Here is a 26,048-nt window from a genome sequence, read left to right as displayed (position 1 = left end):
TCAATTATTAAAAAAACTCATCAAGCTTGGGACATACAAACACTTTAACTCAAAATGCTGAAATAAAGTTTTTTAAGGTGTGTACCAGCCTTTTTGGCCATAGAAGTTTAAGAAAAGAGATGTTAATCAAGCTAGTAGCAAACTGGCAATCCAAAGGAACAAACACCAACAGTCCATTTTAATACTGTTCACGATGTATGGTATTACATATAAAATTAATAAATACTACTTAAAAAATTTTGCTGAAATGTTACTTTTAGAAGCATTTTTCCACATAGGAAGTAGAAAATTTTAGAGAAATACATGGTTGAGGGAAACTGAAAATATTTACTGAAAGAGGGGAAAAATCCCTCCCCGTAATTGGTATTAGCCACTACCTCTAATGCTGTTAAGATTTGATAAAGGCACTATCATATCCTCTGCTTAAAATACACATGCACAAGAATTTTGTACTTCAGACATGCAAAGTGAGAACAAAACAAAACAAAAAAGCAAACACTACAGGATTTCAAGATACAAGGCTCCAGTTTAGATTTAAAATATTTAGGACCTTCTGCAAACACTCCGCCAGAGGAATTCTGTGGAGAATGACATCTTTGCTATGTGACTTCTCATACTCAAACCAGATCTATTTCTCTTGTTTTCCACTTGCTCCTCCCTCACTTTTCTGCAGTCTGTATTTTATTCTATCTAGTTTTTCTTAAAATCAATATTCCAGCCTCCCAATTCTCAGCCAGAGACAAATGAAAAGGACTTTTCAGCAAATCTTCCTTTGCACTCACATGAGATGGGCTCTTCACCAGCCAGCCAGCCTTTGATTTCAAACACATCAACCCTTTAGGGCTTCCAGGATTGTTCTGTCTAATTCCTTCTGTGGCCTCCAGCTTTCTCCAGATGCTCCTATTTTGTGTAAGTCAGGGGAAATACAACCTCCTTGCCTCCACTCAGCTTCCCCATGCTCAGCTACGTGCTTTAAGCAGCTGGTCATGGCAAACAGCTGCTGCACAAGGATATCTTTTAAGGGAACACAGCACAGTGCACAGGGGAAATGCAAGCAAACTAAAAAAAATTAATACAGAACGGGATGGTACATAGCAAAAAAGGTTTCTTTTCCACCCACAAACATGTTAGTCATAATTTCCTCAAGTACTGGTTATACCTAGCTGTCACACCTACTTGTAATTAGTAAGTCTACAAGCTGGTGCAAGTAGGTATTCAGTAATATTTTAATCATCAGATGTTTTCATGACATGGTGAGGAGGAAGCCTTTTTATCAAGGTAACATCCCTGTCTACCAGATACCATCACAGGAGATTTCTATTTTTCTCACTTTTCCATCCCATCTTCTAAACCACAGGTGGCTGTTTAGCTGCTACGCTCCCACTGCTATGGGAAATACTCAGGGCCTCTCTGAATTATTTAATAGGCTCACTGCTATTGCTGGCAGCTGTAAAGTACTAATCCTAATGAAGGTCATGAACATATTCAAAGTGAGAGTACACTCCAACCAATCACCTTACCACCGCAATATCTACATGCCATTCTTTTGCAGAAGAATTCCTTGTTTCAGAGAAACCAAGGAAACATCACTTTGGCTCTGTATATTGCGTTCAATGAGTCTTTCAATACAAAAACTGACAACGTTTGAAGACTCAAGAACTGAACTTGCTACTGAGGTGTCCTTTCAGTTCCATTTTCTAAGAGAGTTGTTGAGACCTAACACTAATTGTAACAGTAAGGCTGAACATTCCTTTGCTTAGAAACCGATGTTTTTCCTAAAATGCAGAAAGAGTCAGTCAAAGAAAATACTGCTTCCTTGGTTTCTGAGCTACTCCTCTATTGACATTACAGCTGTTACCTGGTCACTTTGAAGACTTTTGTCTATCTTATTCCACTTCAGTTTGCCCACTCTCACATTGTGTCTTAATTACTTTTTTTTTTTTTTCTGTTGGGGGAAGTTGTATAACTGCCACAGCCTAACCCTCAGCATGGAAAATCATGGAATGATTTTTTTTCACCACCAATTTAGACTTGGCATTTCTTTATATTTATTTACAATTATTTTTCTTAAAGGTTCATTAGGTGATTAGCTGGTGTCAATCTGAAATCATGTGGTGCCACCAGGGTTGGCAATGGAAGCAAATGACTTTATGAATGAAGTAATCTATAAAGATTTTTGTACTTCTAAGCAAATATTAATGCAGAAAGAGGTAGATGAAGTAATTCGGTGAGCAGCAATGGCGACAGAATTTGTATTTTAGAAACTTGTATTTCAGTTCAACAGATATAGTGGCTGAGATGAGTGAGTTCCTGCCCAAACTAATTTTGCAACAGTGCTTAATGAGTCTTAAGTGAAGCCTGAAGTCCAAACCTGAATGCAGCCCCTTCCACAGCTGCGTTTCTCACAGGCTTCACTGATGTGCCCTATTTCACATCCTCACACCCATAACCTTCTCTAATTCTACATTCTTCCCTCCAGCCATTTACCACCAACACAGTAACACAGCCTGCATCTCAAAGGCCTGTATCTCAAAAGCACATATAGTTAAGCATATAGTTAAAGCATAATTTTAAAATCCACCTAGTCCACGTGGACACCAGGGTTTTATGCAGATACTAGAATTTCAACTATATATTTTCAATTATTTCAGATTTCCAACTCAAGGCTGGAATGACTTCGTTGTTTACAACCAGAGGAGAAGCCTCATTTTTCAAGTTATCAGTATTAAGAAATATAACACTCCTTTCTACCTCCAGGAACTGACGGCATTTTAAATCTGCCAGATTTTAATCTCAGTAATATATGCAACTTTCATTCTCAGGCTCAGCTTCTACCATGTTTCAGTGATGCTGCTCTGCACGTAAAAAATGGTGGGTACACATAATGTGATAATCAAATGCCAACTTTGGCTGCTGAAGACGTTATTGCCAAGATCTTTTCTCAGATTGTGTCTTCTCTCTCTGAGCTCCATCCCTCAGTTTAGGAAGAACATGCAGTTTAATTCATTTGTTACATGAGCATTTAAACAGAGAAATCAACAACTGCCCTTCCAGAATTTGACATACTAAAATTCATCACAGGAATTTCCTCACTAGAGATAAAATTCAACCCTGAGCAATGGCACAATATAGGAGATATATACATCACTTTCCTCCTCTTCACAGTAATACATGATTTCACTCACATTCTGTGCGTGGGACAAAATGACCCAATCACAGCAAATCCACACAGACCACACTGCTGTACATAAATGAGCCTACTGTAACAAAATCTCTGTTTTCACTCCTAAAACAACCTTCTCTTGAAATTTCTGAAGTTTCCTGTCCATCTGGCCAACATAAAGCTGAACACATGGACAAAAGTCACAGTTAATATATAAAAAGATATATAAATAGTTTGAGACAATAACAGATTAACAGACTGCACTGCATCATGCTACAGCCATCAAGCACATGGACATCTTCTCCTTCAAATTTTGACTTTTCCTTATTTAGGGCACTATAATCCCAAGTAGTAAAGTGGCTACTAAATGGTGTTTCTTAGAACACCCTAATAAACTTCAGCTATTTTAATTAGTAGTTTCCACTCTGGGATAGACAGTCGTTTTGTTATTAAGGTAATCACATTTGTGTTCCAGTGCCAAACCATGTGGTATGTTCACCTTAAACATGAACCTAACTTGTGCAAATGATAGTTTAAAAGTTGTTGAACACATTTAAGTAAAAACTACTTTATTTGTATACTTGTACTCATAAAATCTACATGTGAACTGCTGAAATTACAACAAAGGCATAGTTCTAAAAGTAGCCAGTCTTGTACTAAGAAAAAAGAGAGAGAGTACAGCCTGAGTAAAAAAAAAAATAATGGGCTGGTGATTTTTAAGAGTGCCTTTAAATGTAATACTGCAGAAGGAATGATCCTCTAACAAGAGATTTAGTCATCTTAAAGACATGACTGGGTAGTTACCTGAGGCACAGCAGTGTTTTTGTTCAGCAAAGATTTACAAGAACAAGATTTATGAAAGGTGTTTGAATTGAATTTTTATTTCATGAATGACAACCTTGCATTTCTATGCAACACTGAAGTATATAAATGAGAATGGATGTCCTGCATCACTTAAATCTAATGTGATGAATCTTTAAAGAGAGACTACACCTGTACAATAAATAGATGACGAATACACCTACAGTTTCTGGCACAAACACTGTATTTTCACAGTAGTGGCAGATGAGATTTACAGAGTATGTACTCCCCTGGGCAAGATTTTATAATCACAGCTCTCCCTCAACAGGTGGCAAAAGTCAAGGGGCACCTGAGAAATGCTCAGACATGTTACAAGTCATTCTTCTATTAAAAAAGGGAGAATAGAGGAATTAGAAAATATAGGGAATAAAATACAAGCCTCTGGAGGTCTCCTGCTCATAAGACACAGGAAAGAAATCATGGATACTAACCATTCTAAAGGGTTTCTATTCTGAGTGGTAAAATCTTGTCTGTATTCATATGGGTGCAATTCCTCTATGGAACCCAATCATGGGTTCAGTACTTTGAAACTACAACTAGTTCATCTATAGAAATGCTTCTGCACTAAAAGTGGGGGGGATATTGCTTTCAGATTACAAAGGTGATTCTGAAGGGTTTTAACCTCTGGTTAAAACCCATTCCTGTCCACGGGATATTGCTGAAGTTGAAAACAGTGCATTTTATTATTCCTCTGTCAAATTCTTAATAGGAAGGAAATAAAATAGAAAATTCTTTCTCACAGAAGAAAAAAAAGTCACCTAAAACATATATGCAAGACTATAACACAGGTAAGACTACAGAGTGAACCTGGATCTGACAAATGAAATGGGATTATGACTTTTTATTGCTTTGAGGTGATTTGTTATTCTTTATGCAGATTACTAAGGTATTTTCTGCTCAATTTACTTTGTACTGAAGATTTGTTCCCTGCTTGCTTCCTATAATTCTCTCTCCCAAAACAATGTTATCAAGTGGATGTCAGTTAGGAGTACAGGTCTATTATCACAATATTACCAAACTGAAAGAGATGCAGTCATAGGAGTAATTCTTCTTTTTAATTTCTCTGAAAACATTATGTCCTATAGCCAGAACTCCATGCTGTGTGATTTATCAGCATGATCCTCAATTAATCTACAGCTGTGCCATCACAGCACATCCATGTACAGCAGCTTATGACACAGCAAAACAAGCTGTCCCAAAGTTCCCTTTTTCTTTTAAATCAAGTATTTGCAATACAGGAAAGAGCATGTAACAGGTAACTTTTCATTAACAGCTAGATGACATTCTGAAATTAATTACTATACCAAGGTACTCATTGGTGCTCCCTGTAAGAACCTGTCAATATCTGCTTGTATACACAATTTTCTTTCTCCTCTAAGCACCTATAGATTCCTTTCACACATTAATCTGCAGTCTATGGAATTAGAAGTGATACATTTGGTTAACTAAATTCCAGTCCCCTAATGAAAAGCAATACTTAACCCGAGAAAGGATAACTGTCAATTTACTGGGATATAAAGGGCCCTTTGGAAACTGCCACTGGTGATATGCAAGGATCAGACTTCCGATTCCCAAAGCTGAAGTTATGTTTGCACACCTTACAGGTGCATAAAACTGAACTAAGCCCTCTGTATGTGATTAATCATGACATTAAAATTGCAGTCCCTCAATGTCATTTTACATAGCCTCATTTTATTTCACGCTGTGGTAATTTTCTAAATTTTCTTCAGCATGTTTAAATCCTAAGACAGCTTCAGTGATTTGAAACAGCTAATAACAAACGAGTTACCAAGGGACCATCAAAAAGATATATCTCCAAGTAAAGTTTAAAAAAACCCCTTGTATTTGTTTCAGATATCACTTGAATGTTGAGTATCAAATGCAAGGTGCAGAAAACCTGTGGTATCAATACAAGTTGGAGGATGAAGGGATTAAGAGCAGCCCTGCTCAGAAGGACCTGGGGTGGATGAGAGGCTGGACATGACCCAGCCACAGGCACTCAGAGCCCAGAAACCAGTTGTATCCTGGGCTGCATCCAAAGCAGCGTGGGCAGCAGGGTGAAGGAGGGAATTCTCCCCATCTGCGCTGCTCTGGTGAGACCCCCCCCGGAGTGTTGCAGCCAGCTCAGCACAAGAAAGACATAGACATGTTAGAGCTGGTCCAGAGGAGGGCCACAGAGATGGTCAGAAGGCTGGAGTACCTCTCCTATGATGGAAGGCTGAGAGAGCTGGGGTTGTTCAGCCTGGAAAAGAGAAAGCTTCAGGGAGACTTGAAAGGGTACCTGAAGGGGGCCTGAAGTAAAGCTGGGGAGGGACCTTTTAGCAGGATTGCTGCAATAAGACAAGAGACAATGGTTTTAAACAGAGGCTAGAAAGAAGGAAAGCTTTTTTTACAATGAAGGTTGTAAGGGGCAACTGGAACAGGCTACCTAGAGGCAAATGGTACATATCCCATCCCTGGAGACATTCAAGGTCAGGTTGGACAGGGCTCTGCGCAGTCTGGTTTGGTTGAAGAAGTCCCTACCTACTGCAGAAGGCTTGGACTACAGGATCTCTGGAGGCCCCTTGCAACCCAATCTATTCTATGACTCTATCATTCTGTTTTAAACAATTCCATAACCATTAAATTATCCCAACAAATTTCAAAATATTAAGGTTTAAAACCTTAAAAATGGTTCAAGAGCAGTTTATCTGTAAAAGCATACAGATAAACACAATCTATTTGCGATAAAACACAACTGCAATAAAGTAGCTTAACTGTTCTTGAAAGAAGAGTAAATCAATCTAAAGGATTCAGACATCTAAACTTTCATGCCAAATTTCTGAGTATTTGAAAATTACTTCACAATATGTAAAAGATACACATTGAGATAATGACTCCTAAAAATTTCATAGATATTCACTACTTTATTACATACCAAAACAAATATTTACAGTCTTGTGAAGATGATGTACTTTGGCTCATTTCATGCATCCTTTGTAGCCTCATTCTGCTTTTGTACAGGACAACAAAGGAGGTAAAAGACATGACAAAATGTTGAGAACCAAAGAAAGGCTAATCTGGACCAGCATAAAAAACATGCAGCAAATGAAGTCTTTGGGTATTTCAAAGCAGCATTAAGAAGCCCATGCAACACCCTCCTCCATCCTTGCTATAAAAATCTGTAAAAAAAAATTCTTGGACCTCCAGCAATTACTGTTCCCACAAACCTTTGGCTCCCTTGCTGGCAAGGTAGGGCCAACAGGCAGCAGAACAGCACTCCCTCCCAGGACAAGGCAAGGTCTCTGCCCCACCAGGCCAGCTGCAGAGGGAGGGCAGGGCAGAGGCAAGGAGATGGTAGCCAGTGCAGCTTTCCAGAAGCCACTCCACAATGTCAGACTTCTGTCTACCAAGTAAGTGAGATGGAAGTTTGAAGGTCAGGCCTTTCATACAGGCAGGGAGCCCCCAGGGAGCAGGGACAAACTGACCCGCCTCACTTGTGCAAAACTGACCCGCCTCACTTGTGCAAAGCACTGTGAGAAGAGGAGGAGGTCAGAGCCATTTGAACACCCCCAAGAACTAAAACTAGCTATGTCCCGTCCCTGCAAAAAACCAGACTCAAACAAAGAGTATAATTCATTTTGTATGGGCTGTTCCTGCCTGGGGCAGAAGAAAAATGGGCATTTGGCTTCTCCCTCTCTACTTCTTCAGGCCATGAATAGAGACATGATCCTCACCACAGACACCTCATCAGACAGAACAAGGAGGCAGCTCGGTCACGTTTTGAGAAAGCCATCAGCCCAGTGACAAAAGAAGGACTAGGTTTTCTTGTACACCTTCTCCTTGGACACTGCTTAAACTCCAGGTCAGCAAAAGCCCAGGCCAAGAGCAGCAGGCATAAAGCAGCAAATGCTGCCACTGCCACCTGGCTCCTCTTCCCATCCCTCCAGCAGTATCTCGTCCATGAACAAAGACTGGACTCCAGAAACAGACACTGCTTCTACTCTACTAAAGCAAAACATACTTTTACAGGAGAAATGTAACATTACTACAAGCAGCACTTGCGATAAAGCATCCCTTGGTGCAGACACTTCCTTCAGCAAATGAAATACGAGGCAGGAGTGGGATGGAAGGCAGAGAAGAGGACAAGAGCATCTGTCCAGATACACAATGGCAATTCTCACCTTTGGCTCAGTTTACCCTGAGCTGCATCAGAGGACAATGAAATACTGTGTTTTTCCCTGCCACTGGCAAATGGCCAGGAGCAAGAGATAACTCTTTCCTTCGAAAAGCAGCTGCCTTGGCTGTTAACCACTCTCCAGTCAGTCATCTTCCTCCACACAAAAACCCAGTTTGCAAATAGACATATTTCTGCTTTGCACCTGCCATCACAAATGCCACAGGCCTCTTCTCTTGGACGGGTATTCTGTGCCATGATGCCCATGAAGTGGGGCAGCCTGTGGCAGCACAGCTTTTGGTAACAGATGTCTTCAGAGGTGCTGCTGGAAGCACTGGTGGAAGCACTCAAGCATCAATGGGAGGAATCTCAGGGAGACGGACCTGGCCTGAAGGAATAGAGGCCATCAGAGAAGCCTGAGGGCAGCCTGGCAGCTGCCTGCACACACAAGGAAATTGGGCAGCTCTGAGGGTAGCACAGGAAGTGCTGCAGTGTGCACCTGCCACAAACATGTTCCCCGATAGGTAACCCATTGCAAGAGCATGCCTGATGAGCCCTGCAGATCCCACCGTAAGCAACTCTTCAGAGACAATACAAACTTTTACTGCTTAGCCTTCTACTATCCAAGCTCCTTTCAATAAAAGCTTCCTTTGAGGGTTCTCTCTAATTTCAGCAGATCAATCACAAACTCCTTATTCTCCCAATGCTCTCAGAATGGTCTTTGCAGTACCTTGCATGCCCTGTCTTCATCAAGGAGGCAGCTCAGCTCCATGCACCCAGCACTTCAACGAGCACCAAGTGGTTGTCTAACCACATGAAGCTGCTGGACTTTGAAGTCCATTCAACTACAACTGAACTGTGTCACAACACCTTCCCCAGGGTGACCTTCTGGTGACTGAGACAGAGACCATTCTCAGGTTGTGCATCCTGAGACCCTCCCTAAGCTTTCATCCAGCCTGCCAGGGTTGTCCTGATGCCAGCAAGATCCATGTACCCTTCACAGAGCTGAGGAGGACAGGTTCACTCCTCCAGTGCGTCCTTGTCACTTTTGTAAGGTTAGGGTCAAAAGTATTTGCCTGCAGCCCCTGAAACCAGTATGTGCTCTTAAAGCATGGTTTAAGATCTCTGCAGGTTTTAAGATCTAAATGCTCACAGTTTACCAACAGCACCAGTACTCTTACACAGCAACACTTACTTCACTGATAAAGTCGCTTTTTGTAGAGAGTTCAGAACAAGCACAGCTCTCCCATTTTTCATCCCTCCCTCCCAGACTACTAGGAATAGTACTCTTTAAAGGATTTTACAAACTTTATCTGGAAATTACATCCTTTTTACAGAAGAGGGCTCATCTGTTTCTCTGAGGGACCACAAAAGAAGCATGAGCTTACAGACAGTGATGCCAGCCTCTGGAGGGTGATGGCAACTGTTCACACAGACCCCACAGCTGACAAAGCTGTGCTCCTGAGCTGCAGTTCAGCACTGACAGCCCACAACCAGAACAGTGAGGATGCTCTGTCCTCAAGACAGCTACAGAAATCTCAGGCTTGCAAAATAGTGCGATTTTGCCTGTTTTCATGTTTGATGTGGATTAAATGTCAATAACTATAGACTAAACCTCTAGTTCAAAATTCTAATTCTGCAAATAAGCAAACAATCATTGATTCCATGTGCCACTCTGGCTGAAAGGCAACTCTTCCTTCCTCTTAATTAACAGCCCTCTTCAAATTCCATCAGTGTTCACGTAAACATCCCATCAAATAAGCTTATCTCTACCATATGAATAATTCAAAACCTTTAGGTTTATGAGGAAAATCAGTAATGAACCCGCCTGAACAAAAATTATTAGTGTTATTTAGTTGAGTTACAAATACAAGCTATAAGTTGCTATTCAGTAAATAAATTAATTTGCTTTTTGTATTGTGTCTGAGTACTCCCTCCAAGCACATCCTTTGAGGCTTCCCATTTCAAAAGGAAAATTTCACACTTATTGCTTTTAGTTCAAAAGTTTGGGCTGGTACTTTTTATAGAGAGAAGGCATTACCCTTTGAAGAGCAAAAGGGATTGTTAAGTAAAAGCTTAACAACCAAAAGAGCTTTTACAGCTACTGCTGTCACATTTGAAACATCATCTTTAGCATAGACAGCATGACAGTAACACACCCAGTTATAATTTACACCATAGGTACAAGCTGGCTGGAGAATGGAGCAAGACTAGACCTGGGGAGACAGACTTGGGAGTGTTTTTGCATGAAAAGCTCAACATGACCTGGCCATTTGTGCTTGCAGTCCAGAAATCCAACCGTGTCCTAGGCTGCATCCAAAGCAGCATGGCCAGGAGGAGCAGGGAAGGGATTCTGCCCCTCTCCTCTGGTGAGACCTCATCTGCAGTGCTGCATCCAGCTCTGGGGTCCTCTGCACAGGAAGGACAGGGAACTACTGGAGCAAGTCCAGAGGAGGCCACCAAGATGCTCAGAGGGCTGGAGCACCTCTCCTGCAAAGACAGGCTGAGAGAGTTCTGGCTGTTCAGCCCAGAGAAGAGAAGGCTCCAGGAAGACCTTAGAGCCCCCTTCAATACCTGAAGAGGGACTACAATAGCTGGGGAGATTTTTCACAAGAGCATTAAGTGACAAGACAAGGGTGAACAGACTTAAACTAAAGGAGGATAGGTTTAGGTAAGATATGAGGAAGAAATTCTTTATGGTGAGGGTGGTGAGGCACTGGAACAGGTTGCCCACAGGAGCTGTGGACTCCCCATCCCTGGAAATCCTCAACACCAAGCTCAATGGGCCTCTGAGCAACCTGGTCTAGTGAAAGGTTTCCTGCCAGTGATAGGGAAGACAGAATGTGATGATCTTTAAGGTCCCTTTCTACACAAGCCATTCAGTGATTCTATGAAGAATTCATCATTCCTAAAGGTATTAGGGGAGATGTTCAGACATGTTTTGTACCTTCTGCAGTATGTAGTGCAGAACTATCACCATGCACTTCATTCCCAAGTGAATGGGAATTCCCAAGTGAACAAAGAAAACACTAAAGAATGAAAACATCACCCAAAAAACAAAGAGTATATAGAACAGACTTAATTTAGTTCACCCCATAGAGAAATTTTAGCTTATTGAATTTTGCTTACTGAATGTTCATTCACCTAGAAGACAAAAAACTCTTGAGAGGGCCTTATCCTCAGCCGTGTAAACATTTTTGAATGTAATATGTATTTAAGGGCTCATAAAATAGAAAGAGGTGATGTCTATAGTAAGTAACCATTCTTGGTTACTTTTCCAAAGTAAGTGAAATTTTCAAATTCAGGAATAATGTTCTTTAAAAGCAAAGCAACAAACCAAACAAAAACCCCATAAAAATCCCTTCAAACCCCACAAAGTACAACAAAACTAAAAACAAAAACCAAACCAAAACCAACCAAAAAGAAACTTCACTAAAACAAATTAAATGGCTTGCAAGTATAACTAACTTATTTTTTATTTCCAATGGGCAGTGTCAGCTGCAGAGAAAAAAAATCCTTTGGTAAGTTTGTCTTCCCTTTTCTTTCTGTCAGATGTGGAAAAGCATGCATCATCATTTTTGTCATACACAAAGGTTCTGAACTATGGTGTATGAAGGACTGCTCTGAAGTCTTAAAGCTCCCCACTCTGCCATGACTCATGCATACAGAATATACAGGCCATGAATCCTTGGCACATATCTTCATGGAGTACACAGTAATCTACATCCCCCATATCCTACACCAAATAGCAATCTAGTCCTAAAATTAAAAACAAAAAAACAAAAAACAAAAAACAAAACAAAACAAAACAAACCAAACAAACAAAAAAAAACCCCCAAAAAATGAAAAAAAATCAACATTTAGGAAAACACAAAAAAGGAAAAAAAAATTATGTGCAAACTTGAACTTCTTTCCCTCCCTTCTGTTAATTTGAAAAAAATTGTATGGTCTCCATCACAAAGGATATGTTCCTATTGGTATTTGTGCTAGAGGCAGGAGTCTGAAAACTGATCCAATCCAGCTCAAAATTCCCTCTGAGCACTGACAGCTCTTCAGCCTGGCTGTGTGAAAAGCTGACAGCTACCAACAGAGCAACAGAGTGATGGGACTGGCACACATCCATCTGCTTTCATTTCCCCTGACCCTGATGATAGGGGTGCAGGGTGGAAGGCATGGGAGGATCAACCCAACACAAAGTTGGACTGATGGGGTCTTTCTTCAGAGTGAGCGTGCAGCAACGTTCACATCCACAACCCAAGCGGCAAAACAAAACTCACCTTCACAGGGCATGTTTCTGCTACCCATAGGACTGTGGGGGGGGTTTAAATTTTTTTCTCTTTCCTTTTGAAAACCCATCTCCCTGTGTAACCAACTAACATCCCCAACTAACATCCTGTGTCCCAGTTTAATTCACTGTAACTGTTATCTGTGTTGAGTAGGTTTCCTTCCTTACCAAGGTGCTGTGAACAATACAGTCACAAGACAGCCTGCTACTTCAGCACAGACAACCAAAGGCATATTTTGCAAGTGAAACAAGAAACGCTCTTCAGGGCATGTCTGGGAAAGAGAGCATCATATAGACAATAAGAGGCAGCCACAGGTGGAACAGAAGGCTTAATGTTCAATATAAACAGTAGTTTCAATCACTACCACTGCCTCCACAACTCACTGATGTAAGCAGAAGTTTTTCTCCCTTTCATGCAAAGAATAGTAATTTTTCCTCATATCAATGTGTGACTCTATACAAAGCATGAGACTGTGATAGTTTCTTTAACAGGAGAGAAACGGTGCAATGGTGTTCTTCAAAAAAGCATAAAGCTGTTACAGATATTTTGCTAGATAATTGTCTGGCTAAATTTCCTTTTTAAGATTTCCTCTTGTACTCCAAACATCCAAACTTGCATAAGGCGGCAGGACATGCAAAAACTGCTAGCTTTTCCCTTGGAGAAACGGGCTTTTTAAAGAAGTTTAAAAAAATAGTTTTAAAAGAAAGTGAAGTATCTTGCTCTGAAAAGTGCACTTTTCCTTGATGAAAATAGGAGTGATCTGAAAATGGACATAATCTTCCCTCTTTGATCAACACAGCAAAGATGAAACACCAGAAATACTTAGAATTCCTAAGGCAAGTTTCTTCTACATCTGCTTTAGGCTATTTTGGCTGTAGCATTTATATACTCTAATTATTTTGTGCATTAAATACCATAAATATCCCTGTTGATTTTTGATCTATTTGTGGGTTCCAACATACAGCTGTATTTCATTTGGTTGAGAGGATATTGTGCAAGTAGGACTTGTACACCAATGCATTTCAGAGACAATCATTATTTATGGATAAACCAGTGATGCTAACAGCTTTTCCCTATGTTATCATTCAATTTTATGTCTGTGCACCTAGACCAAAGCATACCTCTGTGGGACAGAGAAAGAAAATTTACTTATGATTTACTTTGAAAGCAAGTGAACAATCACTTAGCTTTATGTGGCAGGAACTTTGCAGTCTATTTGCAACACAAAAAATAGCTTTGTAAGCAAAAAAAATCCTAGCAATTTCTTCAGAGACAACAGATCTTTCTGCAAGACAATACACTGGATTAATAGAAGTATTTTCTCTCTCTTTATGAGTAAGCTCCCTCCTCAAATTAGCTTAACCTACTGTACATGTAGCACAACATTAAGTATTCCTCCCTTTTGCGCACGTATCTGGGGTTCTATTGGTAGCTGCCACCTGCAAAAGGTATTTTATTTGACTGGCATGCACAGAATACATTTGGTTAAGCACATCAGGAAGAGAAGAAGAGTTAGTAGCAGAAAGTAAGTTACATATCTCATAGAAAGACATTCATGCAGGTTACATCCACCTACCTGTACTAGTGCGATATGTGCCTGTGTGTGCTGGTTGCAGAGGGTCCCCCTGACTCTGGCTGAGACTCCTCATAGGGGGCTTCTGATAAACTCTGTCTTCGTAAATAGGATCTATATGGTGTTCTGGAGACTGCAGTGCCCTTAACTCGGAGCCAAGGTGGCTGTGCTGGCTGCTGTAAGATGCCCGAGACCCAGCTGCAAACAGATTTATAAGAGATGTTTAAGAGGGAGAAAACAAGACACAAATACAGGATCTGACTATTAAAATTTTACTTGAAAGTAGCATTTAAACACAAAAAAATTCCCCAAACAAAGCCAAGTAGTAAGTGTTTTCAACACGCAAATAGAAATAGGAAACAAGGGCAGCTACAGCTCCACTTAATCCCTTTAGCTGCATCATTCAGCTGCCTGCCTGCATCTACCCAAAAATCCTATTTCTTCCAAGGAATCTACATATTTTGGTGAGATAGATATCATGATTATCATCTCTTCTTAAACAGAGACCAAAGAAACCACCACCTGCTCAAAAAAAAAAAAAAAAAAAAAAGAAAAAAAACTCCAACTCCCTCCCCTCAAAACCAAAAAAATCCCAAAACTGAACTAAACCCAAACCAACCTCCTGCCTCCCCCATAAAAAAACCCCAAACAAGCAAGAAAAGGCAAAAGCTGTACAACCCAGGAACATCCTCAACTAAACGGGTCCAGGACTGGGGGAGGTTCGAGGGTTGGGGAGAAAAAAGCAGCAGCAGTCAGACGGAGTTTCACGTGTTATGCCCATATCTGAAGATCTACAAATTAAATAAGCTGGAGTTGATGAATGGATGTAGATTTATATGAAGGCTGATCTTCCAAATGCTTCTCAAAATTGCAATAGAATGGTTGGGCCTTATCAACATTTAGTCTTCAACACTTTGAAAAAAAATCAAGTTGCTAAGACTTTCTACAACTTAAATATTCTCTGAGAATGAATAAATTAAACACACCTCCTGAAAAAACCATTTTAAGGATACAGCTTATTTCTTTTTTTTTGTTAAATAGCAAGATCAAATGTGATTTTATTAAAACATCCTCTTATTCTACTATTAAAACCAGATTATATTAGAAGATTTTAAAAAGAGACTTGCATATTTCCAGCTGTGATTGAAGTTGTCACTTCAATCCTTTTGTCATTCAGGTACTTCAGCTCTGTGGTCTGTTATCAAGATTGGCAAGAAGAATCAGGGGCATGCCGTACAAACATTACACATTTTGAAGGTAAGAATAAAGTAGGCAATAAGTATACACTTTGCAAATGTCAGATCTATACCACAAAGTGGTAACATGTAAGATACAACTATTCCGGCCCTTGCTGCTAGTTCTGTGAGGTTGAAATCCTGGATGAAGGTGACGTTTCACTGGCTGAGCTTGCACTGCTCAGACCATGGGTGTAGCTATTCCTGCTGAAAGCCTCTGCCACAATCATTGTGTTTGCAGAGGTTTTGTTGAATAAACAGACACTAAATACTTTTAAAATGCAAAGCACAGATATAAAAGTAAGATGAGAAAGCAACACAGGATAGAAATGAGAAATATACACTGACACTACATTACTTAAACTTTAATACAAATTGTCTGGAGAAAAGAGTAATTTATTCCCTTTCCTTCTCCTAATCAGCTTGTGCCATACACATGTTTTCTTCTGAATTTTTCAACTTTTGTGCATGTTTTTAGTGGAATGCCCTATTTGCATATTTTTCCCTTCAAAAATTTTCCGGTCTGACTTGCCATTAGCACACTGCTGAAAGTAATTCTGTTGCTCCCCTTACTAGAAAGTCTGCCAAGAATCCCAAATATTTTATCTATAACTACAGCAATTATCCAGAAAGTTGATATTACTATTACAGAATTAAATTCTTCATGGTCTACATTTTCAAAGTGCTCTTTAGCCCTGCACCCTTGAGACTGATTTTCAGAACAGCTGAACTGCTCCCACCAAAGTCTAGTATCCTTCACAGTGGCCTGAAAAACAACCTGTTGTGATTATGTCCAAATTTCAATGCGTATTTGGCTCAATCTGCATCAGAGGAAAAAATACAGAAAATTTGAGGAGAACATTTCAGACATTTAACAGCACATCAACAAATCAGACTTGCTAAAGAATAAAGAATTACAACCCCATTCTAGCAGCATTGCAATTCTTTTGCCCACATACAAGTTAACAGTGGTTCTTGAACAATAGATTTTCTTTCTAACTCAGCTTCCTGTAAGCCAAAAGAGTTTTCCCATTGAACTCAGTAGCAGTATAACCCAGATATCAGCATGTTTCCAAACTGTTATGGTAATCTTCTGGTGAGGTAGGCTTAATTCAACCTCCTTCATACTCTACCAATAGTTCTGCATCTTCAAGTGCTGATACTAGTCTTAACAGAAGCTTAATATTTAGTTTATTATGCTAATATTGAACAGAGATCTATTTGCAAATTATACATGTAATTAAGACTTTAACACTACTGTACTAAACAGTAAGCACATGTATAACCAGAGAAATTTTTTGACCAAAATATTTAACCAACCTGATTTGACTGAAAACAGTTAAGTGGCAATGTGAAAACAACTTCAACACATCTGAGTAACAACATTATGAACATCCCCCCAAGAAGCTCAAGAGTTAAAACCCTATCAGGGAGTAACTGCCACTACCCCTCTAACATTTCAAGAAAACAAAGATTTCAACAGGTAACTAAAATATTTTCATTTTAGAAACTAAACCACTCCCAAATCTCAGAAATTAAGGCCATTTTAAAATCATGTCTCTTGAACACCTTAAGTTTTAAGCAAAAATGATACTTTTCTCTATGTAATTTTACCATGCTATTTCCAAATTATCGGGTGTCAATATTAAAACACAAAATACTACTACCCTTCAAGGTTCTTAAATCTAGCTAAAAAGACAACAAACCAGAAGATTTAAAAAAAAAGATGTAATGCTATCATACTTTTTAATGTTTCTATTAAGTTGGTATTTAAAAAACTAGAACAGCAATTTGATTTAAGTTAAAATTTCTTTTCAGTCGCTCTGAGAAGTTTTTCTATTAATAATTTATTCAAGTCTCAACTGAGGAGCAACAGTTTTTTATTGCATATTTTATTTAAATATTAAAATCAACTAACTAGTAGCTGTTATACCAAGAGTTATATCCAGGAAAGATTACACAGATAACCAGGGGATTTCAGATAACTGAATCCCACCTCATCTACACACTCAACCCTCCACCATATTCTGCAGCTTTGGAAGGCACTGGAGAGACAGTTGAGATAACTGATCAAAAGAAGGACCATGAACTCAAAGAACTGATGTCACTGAGAAGGAGAGGTGTAACAGGCTCCTGCCTGGATCCTGGGTTAGCAGCCAACAGCAACATCCTTTCCTATTCAAAGCTGCAAGCTGATCCGTATCACTGCCTTCAAAAACCCTTACATTTAAGCAGTTTGAAGCTCACAGAGGCTGGAAAAGCAACAGGTCAGAATGGAAAATCAGCAACCAATATACTACTAGGAAGCAATAGACGATAAGATTAGCAAGGCCCACGAGCAGTCTCGCATTAAGGAAGCTCGGTGCCCTCAGAGGCGGTTTCCCTAAACATAGAGGCACCATGAATGCATGGCTCCCCCCAGACTGCACTCGCCAAACATTCTTATCCAGCTGCCAGCCCCGCTCCCCACTAACAGCACTGCACCTCTCTGGGCTGCCTAAAATCAGAGCAGTGATGTGCATCAAGGCCACACACCTTTCTCCTACATATTCTGAAAACGGACTCAGCCCTACTCCCTGGCCAGCCTGCCCTGACAGCAACGCTGTTTTTCTTTCAGAGACATAAATCAGGCATCAAGCCCATTCACAGACAGGTCTATGCTCAAGTTCAAAGAAAACTCATTATTAAACTTTTAGTCCTGCTAGTCGTTATTTACAGATGATGTATTCAGCACCAGAGCATAGCCAGAACTCGCATGATCATGGTGGTCAAAAAGTGGGGTAGTAGATTAATTTAAAAAGCCCAAACAAACCAAACCAATACAAAACCACTGAGAAGAATGAAACCATTATTTAGGTGTTCAAGAAACCATCCATTAATCAATTATTTCAATAGTCCAATCTTGTTTGACAAAAGACTGAGAAATTATTTTATTGCAATGCCACAGATGCATCACAGCAGAAGGTATATAGAAGACTACACAGCTCTAAAATATCTGTGAGAGGCACCAAATTAAGGAAAAAAAGTTAAATCTATTTTTTTAGAACAGAAACTGATTAACTATATGAACAAAAGCATATGGTAAGGAGAGTCTTCTTCGTCTTCTGAAGCCTCCAAGACTGAAACCTGAAAGCAAGTGAACGTCCTATCTTCTGCATCACTGTGGAGCTTTTAGAAGTCATCTGTGGCCAGGTTCCACTGGGGTATCACATTAGCACCCAGCCAAGTGGATTAGGGCAACAAGGATAACCTAGAACTGTACAGATGAAAATACACATTCCTACATATGGTATTTCCTCTCTTCCCACATTCAAGAGGAGCAATAGAAATAACACATGAAAAGTGCAGTCCTACCAAATCGGATCGATCTCCACTCTTCACACTTGAAAAATGCCCACCCTACTAGCTAAATTTTTCCACGTTAGTTTGATACATTCCTCAGCAGCATAGGGAAATAGTTGTTTCCTAGGAAATGCTCTTTTTTGATGAAGTCTCACTTCCCACAGGAAGATAAATACTGTAATCAGACAAGTGTAACATGAGAGAAATAAACCAAATAATCCCTGATTGCTGTTCATAGCTGGTGCAGGCTGTCAAGAAAATAAATACAACAGACATGTTTGAATGACACTGCTTATCTGACAGTTAAGGTCAATAAAGTAAACCAATATATTGGCATTTGTCATTGCAAGAAACTAAAGACATTAAAATTACTGAAATTAATGGATCACAGGCATTGTGTATGCTCTAATAAATCTTGGACAGTTTTTATTTGTGGCCCCTTTTGAAAGGCTTTATATCCTATCATCCTGCCTTGCTACACCTTTAAGAAGAAGACTTACAAAGTCATGATACTCTCTAAACATCTCTGACAGCAAGAGCATACGTTACTGTCCTCCTGTCCAGGACTGAAGAGCTCCTTGGAAACACAAAATATGCAAGTGATAATCTCAATGTTCAAAAACCCATTCAGATTTGACCAGGTATCCCATTCAGCCCTCATTCAGAAATCCTTGATCATCAAGTACATTGATCAAGAGTCCTGTTAAACAATGTCCTTATGTATATGATGGAGGAACATCATTAGTGACACATGAGCTGAAGATCAACAACCATTGTATTACCCCTTATCAGTTACATGTTAACAACTTAATTTAATTAATTAAACTTTGTTGCAACCCCACACCTTTCAACACACAGCAGACCTCTGGCTACTTGAGGCTTCCAGTACCAAAATCAGACTGAACACACTACAACACTTTGCACTCATCTTTCTGACAAGGAAAATCAAAGATCCACAGCTGGCTACATCAATTCTTAACTTTAAATATAAGTGACAACGTTACTTACACTACAAGTTAAAAAAAAACAAAACCAAACAACAACCAACCCCAGACTGTGGCACAATTGCAATAAGCCCATCATTGAGATAAGAGCCTGCAGGCATAGAATCTGAAAGAGAATCATAAGAATTTTGTGGCTTTGATATGTTGCATGCTTTTCAGAGGACTGAAAGAACTTTTTGATTTAAATAGCACATCATGGCTGAAAATCCTTTTTGATGTAAGTTTCTCTCAGATGCTTGTCCTGAAATGCTACTACTAAATAAACGGTAGCATAATAATAATGCTACTTATCAAAAAAAAAAATATAGAGTAGATCAGGTCATAGCTTCACTGCAATTCCAAAAACGCAACATGCGAGAAAGAGCATATGAACAGTGGGATTTTTACTCTGAACTCTCATGTTATGAAACCTGTTTTACAGACACTAACCTATTTTAATTTACATAGTAAAGAAACTGATGTGAATACAAGTGCAGAATTAGAAGTGAACAGGAGGAGAAGTGAAGTGAAACATTCACAGCTCAAGTTTTGATACTGACTTTGTTTTGTGCCAGAAATTTAAGCAGAAACATCTCCAAAATGCCTGCCTGAATGTATGCATCTTCAAGTCATAACATCAGAAAAGCAAAGCATGATCTACAAGTAATATGACTATAAATAAAACTAATAGAACTCAGATAAGGAAAATGTAACAGCACTGTATGATGAAAATTACTGTACTAAAGAGAAGAAAACCCTTCTAACCTGACTACTGAAAGTGAATACAAATTGTTAAGACATAACAGATGGTTAAATTAACCACTAAGACATGACAGGCCATATGGCAGTTCCAGCTAATGCACACCTTGGTACATCAGCTTGGGCTCCTAGCACACCAAAGACCTGCAGTCACTAGAATCAGGACACAGTCTCCAGTGAATTCTTTTTAACTGGGTTTAGGGTTTTTTTAAACACAGGATTCTCACCTGCTTAGATTTTACATACACACAAACGTTTTAATTTTTTCTTTCCTGAAACACTAGAATGAAATAGTAACTAATGAAAGCTGAGAATTAAAATTCATTTCTGTTTTTACACTTTTTCCATTCTCACTACATCATTCTCTCTCTGACTCAGGACTATTTGTACAGATACAGAAAGAAATAATGCCCTCAGTGAATTGACTAATTACACATGACATCTTTCAACTGATATCAAACTCTGGATGCCTGAAAAAAGCCCTATGGTTATGCTACTTTGGCATTCTCAGCCCACACTATAGGAGCTCACAACCAAACAAAAAGTCTGCCCCAATATTCAAGTCCCCAGAACTAAAAGAACATCCTTGCCTCACCTGTCAGTATCTTAGACTGCTTTTCTTCAGGTTTTCCCTTAAAAGATTGAAGTGCAATATGATGTATGGTCTGGAGTGCCTCTCACAAACTCTCACTGCACTGTCAAACCTATTAGCAGTGTCACCGTCAGGATACTGCCACATCCAGCTCACAGTGTGGAATTTCCCAGACATAATTTGTCCATTAACCAGATTAAGCATCTTAGAAAGGACTCCTCAAAACAGATTGGCTTTGGCTGCTTAAGGGACACCACAAAACCAACATCTGAACTAACGCCAGCAGTTTTCACATTAGTGCTAAAAATAGAGAAAGGAAGGAGGAAAAAAAGGGATTACACTTTTATAAGTGTAATAAACAGGCCCCAAATAAACTTTAAAAATCATTCAATAAAGTTTATTGTGTCTTATAAGAAGTACTCACATAATTTTTATCCTATTTAAACTAACCAAACATTAAGTTAATAAGTTTTTTCAACCAAATATTGGCCCATTACATTTCTCAGCATGCTTAAAAGAAAAATAAAGGTAGAAATATTTTAAATAGTCCATGATTTGTCCATGATAACTTCACTGTAAAGTATTGTATCAGTTATTATAATTCTAACAATCTAGGGAAAACAGAAGGACCACACTATAAATTTGTCCCTCATCCCAAGCATTTTCTTTTTTCTGCTACTGCCCTTGTTCTGTTGAAAAGCACTCACCCGCTTACAACATTTTATCAAAAATAAATTGCTAGTGGAAAATAAAACTTTGACTGGGAGCGAAGATATAAGAGGCAAATATAGCCAAGAAAAAACAGCAGATTAAATGTGACAGACAAGTTCAGGGAGATAATTCCTATTTCATTTCTCATCTAGGGTACTGTCAATGAAGAAAAAACTAAAAACAGAAACTGCCCCAAAGCAACCACTACCATTCATCAACAATTTGCCTTCAGCTGGGAAGGAAGTAACAGATAATTTCTTTTTTTAAACCATTTAGCAAATGATCATCCTGAGTGTTACTTTGTGTTTGGTGTTACTTCTCTCCCCTTTCTTAAGCTCTGCCTCTTCCATGCCCCTCAACCCTGCCAATTTCACAAGAAAAGGGAAGAGAAGTCCCATGCACAAATGGGAACAGATGCTGCTATCTGGTTATACAAATCACTGTTCCTAACTTTCCTGCTCACTACCCACTTTGAGTGAGGGCCGAGCGCCTCAGCAACAGGATGATGTTACTAAGCAACACGGCCAAGCAGCTCTGCAGAAGCTCTCAGGATAGTTCACCACAGCTACACGACTATTAAAAATAATATTAGGCCTTTGCAGCAGCAGAGATCTTTGAAGTTTTGCTTATCTTGATCTTAAAAAAGATACAAATTTATTCTTTCCAATTCTGAACACTAATTGTTTGTGTTGCACCATGGGCTCTATGCTGATGCAGGGGTTGGGGCAATGCGTTCAACTCAGCAAGTAAAGGAATGAAATACTGGTGTACATGATAAGACAGGTCCCAAAAGCAAATATCCAGAAAAAAAAAAACCCTCTATGGGATAGTCTGTGAAGCCTCACAGTGAATGTTTCACTGACAAGGACTGCAAACCAAAGGGAAGTAATACTGCATCCTTAATTCCCCAAGGCTATGTCTTCCTTCTTTCACAAGGCTGTACCTAAGCAAACTTGGCGACCCAATTTCTGCTGGTTAAGCAGCAGTATAGGCTGAACATCTAAAACCCTAAAGGTCTTTGGAGGGCTAGAGACTGCATCCAGCAGCATGAGTGATTTGCTAAGAAGGACTGCTGCCTCCAGCAAGACAAATCAGGCACTATTGCCTGCTGGTGAAAATTTAACTTTCTGATCGTGTTTAACACTGTGGAAAAGCACAGCAGCTAAAAACCCCACCAATTCCGAAGCCTTCCCCCAAACTAAACATCAGCTCAGTCAACCTTAAACGGAGCAAGTTCTCACAGCAGCTCTGGTGCAGAGGGAAGGGGAAAACCTTTTCATATCTAGTCCTCCCTGCACAGAGAACAGAAAGAATATTTAGAGCTTAAATCCAACTAGAAGTGAAATTCTCAAGATTTTCATAGAATTTGTTAAGGAAGGTGCTTTGTGGAACAGTGGTTCCCAAAAAAAAAAACCAACCCACTCACTGTGCAACACTCTGGAAAAGGTAACAACAGAAAACAAAACTCAAATGGGTAATGAAGGGTCAAGTCTGCCCAACTACAGTATTCCTCAACTGGCTTTTTCTGGGCAACCACAATTCTTAATCTAATTGTAATGTCCTTCCTAGAAGTTCACTGTTCCATGAGGAGGTTTTCCTGCTAACAGGGAAAAGGCAAACATAGTTCTAACGACTCTCGATCACACATGCACCTTTTAAAAAGTATTACCCTCTTATGAATATTCTTGTTTTGAAAACCTGGTTCCAGTTTCTGACAAACACAGCTGAAATCTCAGACACTGCCAGAAAAGTGTTGGCAACTTATCTTTTGTAATTCCTCTTACAAGAAGATTGCACATTATTAGAGGTCTGAACAATACCAAATTTGGAAATTTTATCTGTAATTCTTTGTATTCAAACTTGCTTTTCATTAAGAGAATAGAGAAAAGCATTAGTAGTATTTGTTCTTTCATGTAAGGTCATCTGTGATAGAATGTTAAACACTTTCTCCTTCCAGAGGCTTTCTCCTCCTCAGTGAACACTTAACTTGCAGTCCCTGGTTTCTAAACTTCACCAAGACATGAAGTATGTGACATTCCAGGAGAAAAAAAAATGGAGTTAATTATCTTTGTATTTTTCTCAATGCCAAATTCAAGAAAGGGAAAATATCTCTGGATATTCTGTGACACTCTATTACTCATCAAGTTTTCACTATCCATCTGAGACTCATAGCATTTAAAATACGGGAGTTAAAACATGGATGTTTTATTAAATGTATTCAAAATCAATTTGAATACAATCTAACTAAAGAATTTAGTTATGTCTGTAAAGAAGTTTAGACCAACAATTACACACTTTTAGAATTATGCTCAAAAGATTATTGTACCACTATTCAAGCTGGTTTCAGGTTGTTTCCTTTACGTACCTATTGAGACTTCTGCTAGAAAACTTAAAATAATCCCCTATTACTAAAGTCATTATAATCTAAAGCAATTCTAACAGGGATGTTCCAAATAAAAGAAATGCTGAATGCAGAGACAAAGAGAAGGAATACTGTTAACACCAAGACATGACTACCTCAAGGACTTAAAATTTATGCTGAAATAATCATTGCATCCCATACAATAAAGTTCTCTTTTCATTCATTACTCTTACTAATATAGCAATCACTCAATAGCATGCATTTAGTATTGAACTTCCAAAGACTCAGAAATATACTTTCAGTAAAACCTTCCACAATAAGCAACAAGCAAAGGAGGAAATGGATGGCTACAGATTCTTTTTAGCAGGAACTTATTGTAAGGAAAAAAAAAAAGAAAAAAAGAAAAAAAAAAAGAGAGCAAAGAAGAAAAGAAACAAACACAGCAAAACAGACTTTGCAATTAACCTCACAAATTCAGATTACTGCTGAAAAGCATGGCCAGAAAAGGACCTTAGGCTGAAAGAATGCTGTCACTCCAGCAGGGAGTCCATGCTAAAATGAAATGGCCATGACAAATGCTGCAGGAGACAAATGGTGAAAGAAGGTCAGTGGCAAAAGGAAAGCAGATCTAAGATAAGGAACATAAGAAATGTGTTCACAGCAGATTGCAATAAACTACTGGAAGTGTTCAGCTTCAAGAATGGCTTAAACAGTAATTTCAATTAGAAGAATGTGATTCATGTAGTCCAAAGGTGACAAGCACTTGAGGCATTCTGAAGTGTCACACCATTAGTTACTGGTTATTCATAAATGCAAATTGACACTATTTGCATGTCAAATGGCTGTCTTGCCTGTGAAGCCAACACTTCCACGGCCATATGGCTGGCTGAAGACACGTGCATCAAGTTTTGCCTGATTTTACAAAAGCAGTTCAAAATCTACTGCCAACTGAAAAAAGCAGTGGCATGTAATTACAACCTCGATAAACTTCAGAGAAAAAGAGTTTTTCAGCAAAGACAATTAATTCTTGAATTTCTGGATTCACAAGATAGGATCTTAAGCATGGTAGGACACAAACTAGATCACTTTGGAGGAGATGCTCAGTTATGTTCAAGCATTAGCTGATTCTTGCCAAAGGCACCTCAAGATGCAACACAGACATGGACGACATGAGCTACACAGGAACTACAACTTCAGACAGAAACACAAAATTTCAATGAATAAACCTTGAAAACTTTGAAATTTGGTCAGAGACCAGACAAAGTGCAATCATGGCTGGGAGGTCACTGTATTCACCAGGGCTATTAGGTTCAAATATTTTGAGGGAAAATGGAGGAGCACTAGCTGACAAAGGTGCTCCAGTCAAACACATCATGGCTGGTGAGTCAAAGCCCTAAAATCAAAGGCTGATGGTGAAAGGCCACGCAGAAGACATCTTTAGCTCTCACTCCCTCCTTGGTCAGATGAATTATAGAAATATAGAAAGACTTGAGTTGGAAGGAACCTTAAAAATCATCTAGTTTCAAACACCCCTCACCATGGGCAGAGATGAACTATCCTAAAAGCTGCCAAAGACTCAACTAATCCGGTATTTTTCCAAAGAAAGTAAATCTTTCATCAAATTAATTATTCTTACTAGGATTCAGCATTCTTAACAAATAACCTCTGTTTACTGTGAGAAGCTATGTAATCTAGTAGCCTTTCCTCTGTTAAGAAATGGAAGAAACACACTAAGCCAGGTCTGCGTACAAGCTTCTTTATTTCTTGATAATCCATGCAGGACAGTTCAGAAGAGATGAAGGCTAGAAAGTGTCTCTTACCTACAGAGGGTCACAGATGTGTACAGTTCTTCAGATGAAGCCCTAACCCTGTGTAACGCTCCCAGTTTTGCTGGTTGTGTGAGGCCATGAAGTATTCTATTATATTCCTAATACAGGTGCCTGTGATATGGTGTACTCGACCAGGTCACATAGGTATTTTCCTCCTCTTCTTTTCAGCCAAAGACGCCGAACATGTAACTAGCTA

General features: G+C 39.2%; 1 protein-coding gene across 8 annotated transcripts in view; it reads right to left on the bottom strand.

The window, feature by feature from the left end:
* Positions 1 to 26,048, bottom strand: part of CTNND2 (catenin delta 2) — a 640,288-nt gene that overhangs the window by 237,186 nt on the left and 377,054 nt on the right. For all 8 annotated transcript variants that reach the window (XM_038129852.1, XM_038129853.1, XM_038129848.1 and 5 more), the window contains one exon: positions 14,043 to 14,237. In XM_038129852.1, the coding sequence (XP_037985780.1) occupies positions 14,043 to 14,237 (195 nt within the window). The remainder of the gene's footprint in view (positions 1 to 14,042; positions 14,238 to 26,048) is intronic.

Source organism: Motacilla alba, chromosome 2, assembly GCF_015832195.1.
Source record: "Motacilla alba alba isolate MOTALB_02 chromosome 2, Motacilla_alba_V1.0_pri, whole genome shotgun sequence".
Taxonomy (NCBI): domain Eukaryota; kingdom Metazoa; phylum Chordata; class Aves; order Passeriformes; family Motacillidae; genus Motacilla; species Motacilla alba.
This window is presented reverse-complemented; position numbering and strand designations above follow the sequence as displayed.